This window comes from Salvia miltiorrhiza, chromosome 5, assembly GCF_028751815.1.
Source record: "Salvia miltiorrhiza cultivar Shanhuang (shh) chromosome 5, IMPLAD_Smil_shh, whole genome shotgun sequence".
In the NCBI taxonomy this organism is placed as follows: Eukaryota; Viridiplantae; Streptophyta; class Magnoliopsida; order Lamiales; family Lamiaceae; genus Salvia; species Salvia miltiorrhiza.
In genome coordinates this window covers 23,795,852-23,809,796 of record NC_080391.1, presented here as the reverse complement: position 1 = coordinate 23,809,796, position 13,945 = coordinate 23,795,852, and the positions used below count along the sequence as shown (strand labels likewise).

Below are 13,945 nucleotides of genomic sequence, written 5' to 3'. Positions count from 1 at the left end.
TATATAAATTACACTGTGGCATCCGACGAGCCACGTCATATTTCTGGTGACCGGATAATAAATGTGGGATATATTTGATAAAATCTTGATACTTTGAGGGTTTAGAAAGCATTTCGATACTTTCAGGGTATTTTTGATAAAGCGGGAATAGTTCAAGGTTTAATATGATATTTACCCAAGAATAAAATGGGGCTATGAATAGAATCACCCAAACAATTAATTAATTAACCCATTAACAATACCTCAAAAAAGATTAACCCATTAACAATTACCAAATAATTTAGCTTTTAATTACTCCATAACATAAAAGAGATTTTTTCTCCTGTGTGTATTTCCTTTTCCTGACGCGCGCGCTCTCCATCTGCCGCCTCTCTCCCCTCTTTCTTCTCCGGCGAGCTTTGTCGGTTCTCGCCGCCTCCGGCGCGTACCGTGGTGTTTTCCCCTTCCGTCCTTCCTACTTCTTCCCCTAATTTTATATCCTTCACCCTACCTGAACCTCGCCTTCGTCACGCCACTAGGTACGTTTCTCATATCTCTATAACTCTCCGTTCTCTCTCTCGATCTATCTCCCTCTCTCTGTCTCGTTCGCCGCGTAGTGCTGCTGCCCTCTTTCGTATTTTCTTCTTCTTCTCTCTCTCTCAACCCCTTCCACCAAAGCTCTAACGAAGCCCCTCACTCCTCAGAACTCACCCCTTCGCCTGATCCCCTCACCTGAATCAACCCGTAAGTAATGTAGGGAAAAAAAAGGAGAGAAATACAAACAGGAAAACAAAAATAAACGAAGCCGGCTTCTTCATCCTACCTTCTCTTCCATTCTAGTTTCAATCTTCTCTGTCAATAAGAAAATAGCTAATTCGAACAATTTCCTTCTTATATAACCTTCGAACTCCTCTTTTGTTGCATAATTCTTTCTGTTTTATTTTCTAATATTTTTTTCAGTACTCAAAAACCCTTGCACATCAATCTGCAGTTTCATCCGATTCTCATTTAGCTCACTCAGGCGACAGAAGCAGCGCTAGTATTATAGATTTAGAAGATATAAGGTAAATATGTTATGATAAGTCTCAATCCATTGATAATCTTATTTTTTTGATAAAATAAATAATTATATTGTTTCATGCCCGCGTGGCGCGTGTGATAATGAACCAACAAACACATCGTCTTGAAGAAGGTGAAGAGGAGGGATACCTAATAGTCAAATTTCTATCTTGTGTTAAAAAGATTTTATTTAGTTTATCCTATTGTTTAAAATTTTGTGGATTCTGCTTTGTCCTCGGCTGATTCTGTTTGAGATAGAGAGATAAATTGTGGCCGAAGATGGAGATAGGTTTTTGTAGAACATCACTCAATCTTTGATCTGAACTATGCTCTTTATTTCTTGTTTTTTATTTTTTGTTTCTTTTTCTAATCACTGAAAATACCCCCGAAATTATTTTCAAAACCTGGTCTGACGCTGAAAGTAGATACTATTAAATCGCAAACACAGTTTTTGCACCTTAAACTAACAAATATTGTGAATTTGAGTTTCATGATTCATCTTAAAAAGTATCATATTATAACACCAAACCAGGAAAAAAAAACGAAAGAGTTGATGCAGCTCAGTTTTGGTTAGGCATTACAATGGATTGAGATATTGTATTGTCTCACCCCAGTTTATAATTTCAGATTGAATCCTTCAGCTGCATTATATTGGAAGAGCCAAGGATAGATTTAACTTGGAATGGATGTGAAAGATGTGCTGGGCAATAATGACATTGATGATGTCCGTTGGCTCTGTTCTTTAACCGACTCTGAACTTGTAAGCTTAGTCTCTTTTTATGAAAAATTTCTTTGTTCAGAAACATTTTATTTGCGCTAGAATTTTATTGTATTAATCTGGGTGTTACAAATGATGTTGTTTTCTTGCAATAGGATCTGTTAATTGGCTTAAAGAATTTGGTAAAGATGCGAGCTGATAAAATTGGCCAAGAAGCTTTGGCAAGGAAGTTCAACTTGCGTATGCTGCGGACCTTCAGTATGTTCTTGCTTATCATGCTTCATTGCTGTGAAATCCTGATATACTATGTACTATAATTTTCATCTTATTGTTTTGGAATTAGAAAATGTTTGGCCTAACATCAAATTTGAAATTTTGTTCTATGTTGTATTCAAAAGTCTAATTTGTTCGGTAATGTGTTTTGTAGTTATGGGTAAAAGTGTGTACTGCTTCCATGCAGCAAAAGTGATACTGTGGTTGGGTTATGGGAGCATTGCATAAGACTAATGAGTTAGTAATATAATATCCAAATTTTATGTTACTTGTTTCTCTTGTTGACTGATAAATATTATAGTTGGAAACTTTTGCAAAATCTGACTAATTTTGGGTAGGAAATTTTGTGGGAAAACCAAAAGAGGTTGTTGCTTTTGAAAACAAGACTCCAACTGCTATATAATACTCCCTCCGTCCCAATAGTAGTGTCCCATAGCTTTTGGGCACGGAGATTAAAAAATGTGTAAAAAGTAGATAAAGTGGGTTGATGGAAATTATTTAAATATTAGGTATAGAGAGAATATATTGCCAAAAAGGGAATGAGACATTTGTATTGGGACGTCCCAAAAAGGAAAGTGAGACATTACTATTGGGACGGAGGGAGTAATATAATGCGAAGGAAAAAGTGCTTCCAGCTAACTATATGAAAGCATGAGCTGGCCCTCAATACCAAGTTCAAGACTTGCAGTGTTTTAGGATCTCCCTTCTGTGGCTTTATGTCATTTTGAGTAGGCAAAAGGATTTTCTGTCCTTTTAAGTGCCCTTTATTCTCTTTGCGTGTATCTGCGGTAGCTTTTGGTGCCTTATTTTTGGCTTTCATGATTAATAGTGTTGCCAACTAGGATATGTTTGTAACAAGGCTTATAGTGACATCAATCGTCCTTGGGATGATTTACAATTGGCCTTATCAAGTTATCCAGTGAGCCAAACAAATGACAATGAGATTTTCCTTTTGAATTGATTTATGAGAATGCAATAAAAAGGTGTTAACAACTTTGTTTATTCCTTCTTTCATAATGTGTCATTTCTTGATGTTCGACTGATTTTGATCTATCCGGACAATGGACAACCATCCGTTGTTGTTATACTTATGCGCCTTGGGAATCAGAGAAACAAAAATATTGTTGTAACTTTTGTTAACTTAGTACTTTTGAGAGAGATACAAAAGCGTCCAAATATATCATGAGGCATATTGTATGATCTTAAAAAGTAATCTGATCAATCACTTTATGTGAATGATACAATTTTGTATCTGATGTATAAAGCATGGTTTAACTTTCAAACATGTTGATTTTTTATACTATATTTTGGAAATGATGGTTAGCAGATGGCTCACATTTTTTTCTATTAAGTATGCACGTATATTTTTTCTCTGCTCGTACTTTTTCTCTTCTCTTTTGGTCACTAATTTGAAATTTCATAGTATTTTTTATTGGTTCAATTTTTTTAATTTTTCTAATCTATTACTAGTTTTGTTCAACATGCTTCCTTAATATGCAGGCTTCATCTTTATGGAACATTTGAAAGGACAGTTAAAAGATGTACCCCTGGCTTCCGGTAATTTGTTTAAGCAAAACATCACTGGTAGTTTCGCGAGAATGACTGTTGAAGATTTATATCCATATATCTCTTCTTATCAGAGGAAGAGAATTATTGACAGGTAAGTGAATCCTTTTTACATGAACGTTGTGAATAATTTCATAGTCTGCTTTGGTGTGATTAAAGTATAATAAGTCTATGCGTACCCTGATACAGCTTAAGAGGTATATGCAAGGTCGTTGGAATCGCAAACCCCTATTTCCTGTAACTATTCGGTTATTGATGTTGGAGCTTATGATCTGTGTGGTGGTCTTTGCTTTAATTGATTATTGTCTCTCATTGTATTTTCTTCTTTCTTTCAATTCTTACGATGTGTGGGTTTGCCGGTTGGCTTTAAAACATAACACTCAATCGCACTCTTCATTTTTTGTGGAGATCACTGGAACATTAAAATAATTTGAATAAAGGCCAATTATGAAAACCCTTCCCTTACTGCTTCAAATAGAATTGCTATTAGGGGTTAGAATTCATGATGTTAGGAATCCTAGAAAGATAAATTTAGGAACGTTTATGGGTGCTATGATGGGTTATCAAGAGTGTATTGAGCTGAGTGCAGGCTCTCAATTAGCCATTTGGTCCTAATGTGCAGCTCACTGAGTGCGTATGACATTATAAATACACGATCTGAAAATAACTCATCTAAGTGATAAAAGCTAGAAGAATTGTATGCAAACATGATCTTAATGATCGTCAAATTAGGTAAAAGAAAATTAGATAATGCTTCATGTCTGTGCAACTTTAAGTTATATGTGATTTATCTATTGAACTTACTGCCATCCGTTTATTTTCTTTGTTTTGGTGATTTGCAATTTCTCTTATTATTAATATTATTATTATGCCTTGTGGAATCTACCGTATTATTTCAATATCTATCCATTTTTTTTGACACTGAGGGGCTCAATATTAATACCTAATTATTATCTGTTACAGGTCTTTCCCGGATATCCCTCCCTCCCAAAAGCAAAAAACTAGTAACTGAAGCTCCAAAGAGACTTGTATTACAATTTCCTCACACTCGACCAGCCGTCAGCTTGAGCTCGTTGGTTGCCTGCTTCTTCTCAATCGTCTTAAATTTAACTATAGGCACTAGAGGAGTACATACACCTCCTTTATGAAGCTCTATGTGATTGAAAAAATTAAAAGATCTGCTATACGTTTTAGTTCCATTCATGTACTATATTATTGTGTCGTATATTCTTGTAGTATATAAACATTACTTCCCCCGGCTCAATAAAAGTGGTTTGTATTTTATTTTGGATTGTTCTGCTATAATAAATAATAAAAATTAACCCTTAAATTTTTTTATGCCATATCACTTTTGATCAATTTACATATTTTCTTCAATTCGTGTGTTCAAAATTTTTGTGCCATTTTAGGATAGAGATAGTATTTGATAAACTTCAATTTCTAAGGAAGTATGATTTTTTTTTTGGAGTGAACACATCAAGTGTTAAATACGTTGTTTTGGGACAAGTTTAGTTTATTTTTGTGAATTTTTATTATTTAATCTCAAAATATACTTTTGAACCTTTTTAGTGGAGGCCACACACTATTCTAGCTCAAGTCATACAGACACTATGATACATGATTTATATGATTTTGTAAAATCGTGGAATTACATACTCCCGTCCGCGATATTGTTTTCACATTTGCCATTTCGGTCCGTCCGCGATATTGTTTTCACTTTCATTTATAGAAGTAGGGTCCACAAACTTCAACTCACAACAATAGTGGGACCCAAACTCCACTCATTACAATATCAACTACTATCTATTACTATTCACCATTTTTCTTAAAACCTGCGCCGTCCACAATGTGGAAACGATATCGCGGACGGAGGGAGTATTTTTTTACACGGTTACATATTTTTTGTGATTATTACATGATTTTGTGAAAATTGTGTAACCGTGTATGTTACATTGTTTCATACGATTTCTGCAAAATGTGCAACAATCGCAAAATTTTAAAGGTGACATTTGACGATACAGCGCTAGAGAAAAAGCGGACAAAAGAATCGAGATAGAGGTTGTGAAGAATAGAGATAGAGAGAGAGAGAGAGAGAATGGAGGCAAAAGAAAGGCGTCGGGTGGTGGTGATGGCCGAGGCAGAAAGAGAGAGGCAAGGAGAATTGAGAGAGAGAAGCCGACGAAGAGATTTTTTTTTTTAGGGGAAGGGAGAATTGTGTTTTTAACAAAATCATTGAAGATATATTAATATACTTATTTTACACAAAAGAAATAGTATTTCTAAATTTTTATCTTTACTGATATTTTCTTTTACTCCCTCCATTCACAAAAAATAGTTCATTTTTCTCATTTTGGGACGTCCATAGTCTCTTTCCACTTTTGAAAACTTTCTATCTTATGGTGGGCCCTTATCTCCACTCACAATACATTTAATTATCATTATTAATACTATCTTTTTGGTGAGATCCTTTCCCCACTCACAATAAACTCAACAATTTTCATTAAAACATGTATTGTCTCCTTTTAAGACAATTTTTTGTGGACGGAGGGGGTATTATATAAAATGGGTTAGAGTAGTTAATTATCTGTTTTTTGTGTATTTATTAATACCCCTTTAGTCCCATTATAAAAATGTGGATCTAATTTGATCAATATATTATTGGTATCTCTTCTTTGGAAAAAGAAAATATTATGGGTTATCTCAAAAAATTGGATGTGGGTTAATGTTATGAAATCTATTTTGACAGCCCAACTACTTCCACAATGTATTACAGCTTGACAGACGGACAAAATATATTGGATGCTTGAACTTGCCCATAATAGTAACCATCAAAGCCAAAGGGTGATCTGTCCCCATGCATCTTCGCCTCACTACACACACGCAAAATACACATATTTCTATGCCTATGTGCTTATTTGAATTCCAACACCTCACTTACTCCTTACGTACATATTGATTTGTCCATAGACTATAAAAGGTTCAGAATTTCATTACGGTGTGTTCTTTTTTGTTATAAATTTATCATGAAAAAAGGAAGGATAAACAAAATTTCATCATTTAATTCATTTCTTTCTGTTCCCACATTTCCTACTTGACCCTTACTCATTCCTCATTTACACTATAAAGGAAGAATAATATTATCACACCATTTTTGGAGGGATAATATTAGCCCTCCTTTGTAGTGTAAATGAGAAATGAGTATGGGTAAAATAGGAAATAATTTAAAGGGTGAAATTTTGATTATCCCTAATTTTTCTATGATAAATTTACAACCAAAGAAAACGCACCCTTAGTGTTCAGGATAGATAGCTCCAGATACATACTTAATAAGCATGTGGTTCGAAATCAAGAGATTGATTGTCAAAATAGCTGTGGAGCCATCAAGGGGTAGAGGAATCTTAGTCTGCTTACTAATAATCCATATCAATTCAATTTTTCAATAAAAAAATTAATTTCTTCCTCTTTCATATACATAATTTACAATTCTTACTCAATTCTATAACCTTCATATTTTATCAAAGATCCATGCCGACTTAAAACATATTTTCGTTTTTCAATATTAATTAATGTTATATTATAACAAGATGTCAAGTGTTATTTCTCCATTTCATAAAGAAGGTTAGAAGAAGAATACTGTGTCTGCTACCTAACATTTTATCTTCGTTCAATTTTTTTTTTTTTTTTTTAATGAACAAACCTTTTATCTTAACTAGTACATTTTCATGTGTCATGCATAGGCCTATAAACAAACCAAGCCGCTCGCGAACTATTTGGAGTTCGACATGAAAAAAGTTCGTTCAAATTCGTTTAGAAAAGTTCGATAAATAAACAAACCAAATGTAAGCTTGATAGTATTCGGCTCGTTAACTCGTGAACACGTTCGTTAAGTTATTCAGCTTGAAAAATATATAAATTATTAGTAGGTACAACTTATGTTTATCTACTAAAAATAATAATAATCGTATTAAATTTTCAATAAACTTTGTTTGTTATAAGAAATTAATTAATATATTTACTATTTTGAATGAAATAATTTATTTTGAAAAGAAAAAAATCAATATTTTGAATATAAATATGAATTTAAAAATTTCATGTAGGCTCGATTAAGTTCGTGAGCCTCAAAGTATTTGACAAAAAAAGTTCGGGATTCGATTCGATACTTAACAAACCAAATTTGAGCACTCCACTATTCGGTTCGACTCGGTTCTATTACACCCTTAGTCATGCACGCCAATCATAAAATGAATTAAATGTCATTTTAATTATGTGAATAAATATAAATATTAAGCATAATTTATAAGTAAAAAAAAATCAGATTATCAATTAATAATTCTGCAAAAAAGAGAAATAGGGAGATAGTATTATATATATTTAAGGGGTGTTTATTTTGAAGGATTGACCTTGATAGATAAAAATAGTAAGACTAATTCTTTGTTTACTTTGATGGATTGAAACTTTGAGATATCCCAAGGCCCTTGATTATTCTTATCATTTGAGCTAGTTTTGCTTGATTCTTATCCCATAAAAAATGTGGGATTGGAGATATCACAATTTTAAGGATAAAAATACTTAATCATGCAAAGTAAATGCCCATTTAGAAATATTTTCTTAAATGCAACATTTGTAGTACTACCATCAAGTCTATCATCCACAAATATTAAAATTTAGTTGCAATCTCATTTTTATTAAATGACGATTTTATATAAAGAAAAGAAAAGGAAAAACTAAAAAAACCCTTGAAAGCACAGAAGGAGCAGACTAAGGGCCGAGCCTCATTAAAACCTTTTCACGGAAAACCCAGTGGGAAAAACCGTGGAAAGGAAAAAGAGTACTCGTCTAAACACAAGACGAAAGTAAGGAAGAGCGGAAGGATCAACGAAAAAATCATCTGAATCCCCTAAAGAAAACGTCCCCGATAAACAGAGACAAAAACCAACGGAGTCCGACCAGTAGCGTCCCCGAGCCGAGCGCACCCAAACCCGGAAGGACTCTACCGACACTCCATCCCTCACCAAACCAGGGCAGCACAAGCTCAACTCCATCCACCGCCTCAAAACCCACGCCTCCATCAGCGCAAGAATCAACTGAGCATCAATAGCACCCATCTTAATCCAAACGCCTGCCAAGTGTTCGAAGAAAGACCCAAACCAAGATCTCCCCATACACACGCCAACAAAACCAAGAAAAAGCCGAACCAAACAACCACCCATCAGCCCCAACTACCGTTTCTGACGCAGATGGCTATGCGAAGCCATGTCAAGGCGAACCGCAGCCCTAATCTCCTCAATCTCGTGCGGCCACCACCCTTCTGAACGTTGTTGGTTAGCCATTAAATCTGCCGCCTTGTTTCCTTCTCTAAATATGTGAGAGACCTGCAGCGAGAAAGCATCTAACATCTTTAAAATCCTATTCCACGTCGCCTTAAAACGCCAAGGCACATTCAAAGAACGAGAATTAAGAATGGATATCACGTAGTTGGAATCGGATTCAATCCAAAGCTTGTGCCAACCACGATTGTGAGCAATTTGAATCGCCGAGATAACAGCCAGGAGTTCCGCTTCAAAGGCAAAACCCGAGCCACCTTTGAAGTGAAAACAACCACGCACCACATTCCAGTTATCTCTAAACACCCCACCTGCAGCAATAGTACCTGGAGCTCCCATCGCCGAGCCATCAGTATTCACTTTGATCCATGGCGCCACCGGTGGCCACCAATGCACCTCCACAAACTCCGGAGGAGGAGCACTCCTTGTAGTAACACCCACTTCCCTGAGAATCAGATAATCCGACCAAGAATTCCACATGTAGCCTAATTTAGCAAAGTTATCATCAATCTCTTTGAAAGCAACTTTCACCGTGTGGATGACACGGCTTGCTTCGAACTTTTGATTATCAAAGATACAATTGTTTCTCTGCATCCATATGGCCCAGATGACCGTGATGATACCCGCTTTCCAGAAATTACCGGTGAGGGGACTAAGTTTATACTGCCAAGCTGCCACCAAAAAGCTATGAATATCATTCTCTTGCAACCCTTTCGTGAAATTAAACCACCCAAGAAACGTAGCCCAAATATTCTTCACACGCTCACAGTTCCAGAAAAGGTGATCTTGAGACTCACTTCCTTTTAAGCAAATAAAACAGACATTAGGCGTGATCATACTGTAGTGGATAAGGCGATCATAAGTTGGCATTCTATTATGAAGAAGACGCCAACATATCAAAGAACGTCGAATTGGAATAAAAGATTCCCAAAGCCAAGAACCCCAAGACACCTTCGGAAAATGATGACAATGCTTGTTGAAGGCCAGCGCAGTAGTGACATTCCCTTGCAACGAGGGTTTCCAGAAACGCACATCTCCCTCAGTACCAAGAGGAGTGAGTAAGATATCACACACTATCTAAGGAAAAGCATTAACAAAGGCTTGCGTGAAATGCCAGACCCCATCGTAGAAATAATCAGCCACCGATTGAGAAAGAAACGTAAGCATGAAATGCGGGATTCCGCATTTATTTATGAGATTATACCCAAGCCAGTCGTCATACCAGAACGAAGTATAAGCGCCGTCACCAATATACGAGTACGAATCCGCAACCAAACCATCAATTTCCTCACGTAAGCTCATCCAGATAGAAGAAGCAGCCACCAGAGATTTACTACGCCCAAAGCGATCGAGATATCTATCTCTAATCAAATCATATCCGAACTCACGCCCACCAACCACCTTCCACGCCATTTTCATGAGATAGCTCTTGTTCATGGACTCGAACGACCTTACCCCGAGACCGCCCTCCTCCTTAATCGAGCAGACCCTCTTCCAACTCACAGAACAGGATGGCGTCTGCTTGATGTTGCCAGTCCATAGGAAATTACGGCAGCACGCATCGAGCTCCTTAATAAGAGCAGTCGGCCATCTATAAACCATCATGGAGTGCGTCAGGGAGCTTTGGATAACCGACCTGATCAGGCAAATCCTCCCAGCCATCGACAAATGTAATCCCTTCCATCTCGCGAACTTGTTGATCACACGATCATGTATCGGTCGAAGATAGGAGGCATGCACACGACCCTTAAAGATAGAAACCCCAAGGTAAGTAATCGGAAAGTTGCCCTGAGAAAATCTCAAAATGCTCCGTATAGCCCTGCACGTCTGAGAAGGAACTTTGCTAGTAAAAAAAATTTGCGACTTATCCGGGCTCACAATTTGATCAGAAATTTGACCATAATATTCCAGAATTTTCTGAATGGTATGAGCGTTCGTGACCGTGGCGTGACAGAAAACCAGAATATCATCCGCATATAAAAGATGAGTGGGAAAATTAATTCCCCGTCTCATTTGCATCGGGGTAAGGGTGCCCGCGCTAACACAATTTGCAAAGAGCCTACCAAGGACATCCTCGGCGATTCCAAAAAGAATCGGAGAAAGAGGATCGCCCTGACGAACACCCCTTGAACACGCAAAATAACCTTTAAGCTGACCATTGTACAGAATAGAAATCCTAGCCGAATGAAGCAGAATTTCAATCCAACTAATGAACTTTGAATCATAGCCAGCAACACGAAGAACGTTAAGCAGGAAATCCCAGCAAAGAGTATCAAAGGCTTTTTTGATGTCAATCTTGCAAGCCATGTTTTGACCACGGCTCGTACGATGCATACAGTTCACGCCTTCCGACCCAATCAGAATACAATCGTGAATTGAACGGCCGCTAATAAAACCAAACTGATGACGGGAAACATAAACAGCAGCAACCTGGCTCAGTCTAGACGCCAACACCTTAGTAATAATCTTGTAAAGAAAGTTGGACAGAACAATCGGTCTCAGATCCGAGACCGAATTGACGACATCTTTCTTAGGTATCAACACCAAGGTATTAGAATTGCAGCCTTGAGGAAGATAAGAATTCCGGAAAAAGGCTTGAACAGCACACCAAATATCCACTTTAATAATCAACCAACAATGCTGAAAGAACTTACCCGAGAAACCATCTGGGCCCGACGAGCTGTTCGGCTTCATCTGAAAAACCGCAGCAGAAATTTCCTCTTTATCCGGTAAACGAATGAGCAAATTATTATAACGATCTTCGACCATTTCCTCAATAACCGCCTCTACCGCCGCAATATCAGTATTAGCTTGACTGCTAGTCGAAAACAAAGAAGAGAAGAAATCCACGATATGATCCCCAATAACCTTCTGATCGTAATTCATATCTCCATTGATCTCCATGTGAGAAACGATGTGAGGTTTACGACGAAACCTAAGCATCGCATGAAAGAATTTCGTGTTCCTGTCTCCATCTTGAAGCCAAGACACCCGGCTTTTTTGCTGTAAAAGCGAGCTCTGCCTGGAAAGCACAACGTTGATCTTAGCTTGGGCTTCCACTTCTTTATCAAAGAGATCCTCCGTGTAACCATCCCTGGCAATCTGATTTTGAATCTCCAAAAGCTCTTGTTGAGTATTCATGATACAAGAATCAACATTTCCAAAAACATTCCGATTCCACGCGCGAAGAACCTGCCGAAGACGCTTTAATTTATGCATAAATTTAAAAATCGGGCAGCCAATCTCGGTATCCATCTGCCAGGACCCTTCCACTGTATGGAGAAAATCCGGATGTAAGGTCCACATGTTAAGGAACTTAAAGAAACGATGGCGAGGAGGAACATCCACCATGCAATGAAGAACAAGCGGAGAATGATCCGAGGTAATACGTGGCAGAGCTTGAACAAAAACCGAACTCCAGAGATTTGCAAAAGAATCAGCATAAATCGCTCTATCCAGACGAGACTCCACATGGGTAGGCATAAATCTACGACCAGACCACGTGTACTTCAGACCAACCGTAGGCGCCTCAATGAAACCGGTGGCTTCAATGAAATCACAAAACTCCGCACAAGCAGTAGAGTTAGGCATACAGTCACTACTTCTTTCATGGGCGCCTTTCACCGCATTAAAATCGCCAATAAAGACAATATTACCATCAATATGATCCAGAAGATCCAACCACAAGCGCCGTCTGCCAGCATACGTGTTAACGCCATGCACCACCGCGATTTTAAAATTCCACGTCGACCATCTGCATTTCATGATAACCACCTGCTCGGAGGAGAAAATGACATCATGAGTAACAGAAGGATGAGAAAAAACCCAAATATTCGAACTCATGTTGTTTCTTGAATTTTGAAAACAAGGAATAAGATTCAGAGAACGCCAAAATCTAGAGTAAGTCTTCTTGAGATTCATCTTAGGCTCAATAATCCCAACAATAACAGGGGAGAAGGAGTCGCAATGCTCCTTTAAAACTCGTTTGGACTCGTCCGTAAGGCCCCGGACATTCCATACGAGGACATTCATCATAAAGACTGAGAATTCGTGTTCGGGTTTTCACCCGATTCCACTTCAGCTGCCCAACTCTTGGCTGCCACATTATTCAGGGCTGTATCATTCTTCGAGCTCCCAGACGTAATAATGAAATCTCTAGGTTTATCTCCTGCTTCCCAAGCTTTGTAAAGTTTATTTTTGATGAAATCTTCAGCCTGTTGATTAGGTTGCTGGTGAGGTTGTTGCTCCACCGACTTCCGGAGACGACTCTTGATACTATCTTCCCCACGAATAATCGGATTCTTTGCCGCTAAATCTTTCGGCGGTCTCCCCCTTTTTTTCACCTGCGCCTCCGCCTCACAATTCCTAAAAGTTTCCACTATCCGCTGAGCTTTGATAGCGCTTTCCATCATCCTTTCCTGTTTCTCACAATTTTTATCCCGATTGACCGAACTTTCGTAAATGACGATCTGTTGTGAATCTGCTTCAGCCCGTGTCTTGCCATCATCCGACTGCCCATCAGACTCCTCTCCCGAATCTATCTCTTCCGTAACCGGCACAGTGATCGCCTGTAAGATATCCGGACCCGACGTCAATCTATCTCCATTGACATCCTCAAAATCAACATTCCGATCAGTTAAAGCAAACGACTGATTGTGGTTCTTTGTTTCCCACGGTGTCTGAATCTGCTCTTCTTCAACAGCAACCTGTTCCAAAACCCCCAACTGATTTAGAATCTGCTCTTCTTCGACAGCCACCTGTTCCAAAACCCCAAACTGATTTTCAGTGATAATCTGCGGTTTGTGAGGTTGGGCAGTCCTATTCTGGTCCCAAGATTTTGGCTTCCAGTTAGGTGCCCTAACCTCCTTGGCAGCTCCCTTATTAATTATTTCCTTGTCTTTACCCAGCAACATATCTTTGGCCTTCTCATTCCTGCTGTCCTCGCTGGATTTGTTCTTCATTTTATTGCAGTTATCAATAGAATGTCCAGTGATCTTACACTTAGAGCAGAAGGCCGGGAGTTGTT

The 13,945-nt window shown here is 38.0% G+C and overlaps 1 protein-coding gene across 4 annotated transcripts; it reads left to right on the top strand.

The window, feature by feature from the left end:
* The first annotated feature begins 278 nt into the window (after window positions 1-278).
* On the top strand, window positions 279-4,879 carry LOC131026185 (uncharacterized). 4 transcript variants are annotated; one of them, XM_057955962.1, is made up of 6 exons: window positions 279-518; window positions 971-1,043; window positions 1,666-1,798; window positions 1,912-2,014; window positions 3,530-3,689; window positions 4,559-4,879. In XM_057955962.1, exons 3-6 carry the CDS (start codon window positions 1,721-1,723, stop codon window positions 4,605-4,607), a joined length of 390 nt encoding a protein of 129 aa, XP_057811945.1. In that variant the 5' UTR covers window positions 279-518; window positions 971-1,043; window positions 1,666-1,720; the 3' UTR covers window positions 4,608-4,879. The 4 variants fall into 4 exon arrangements, with proteins under 4 accessions (XP_057811945.1, XP_057811946.1, XP_057811947.1 ...); XM_057955963.1 differs by having other exon boundaries at window positions 940-1,043; XM_057955964.1 differs by lacking the exon at window positions 971-1,043 and having other exon boundaries at window positions 287-518.
* The last annotated feature ends 9,066 nt before the right edge of the window (window positions 4,880-13,945 follow it).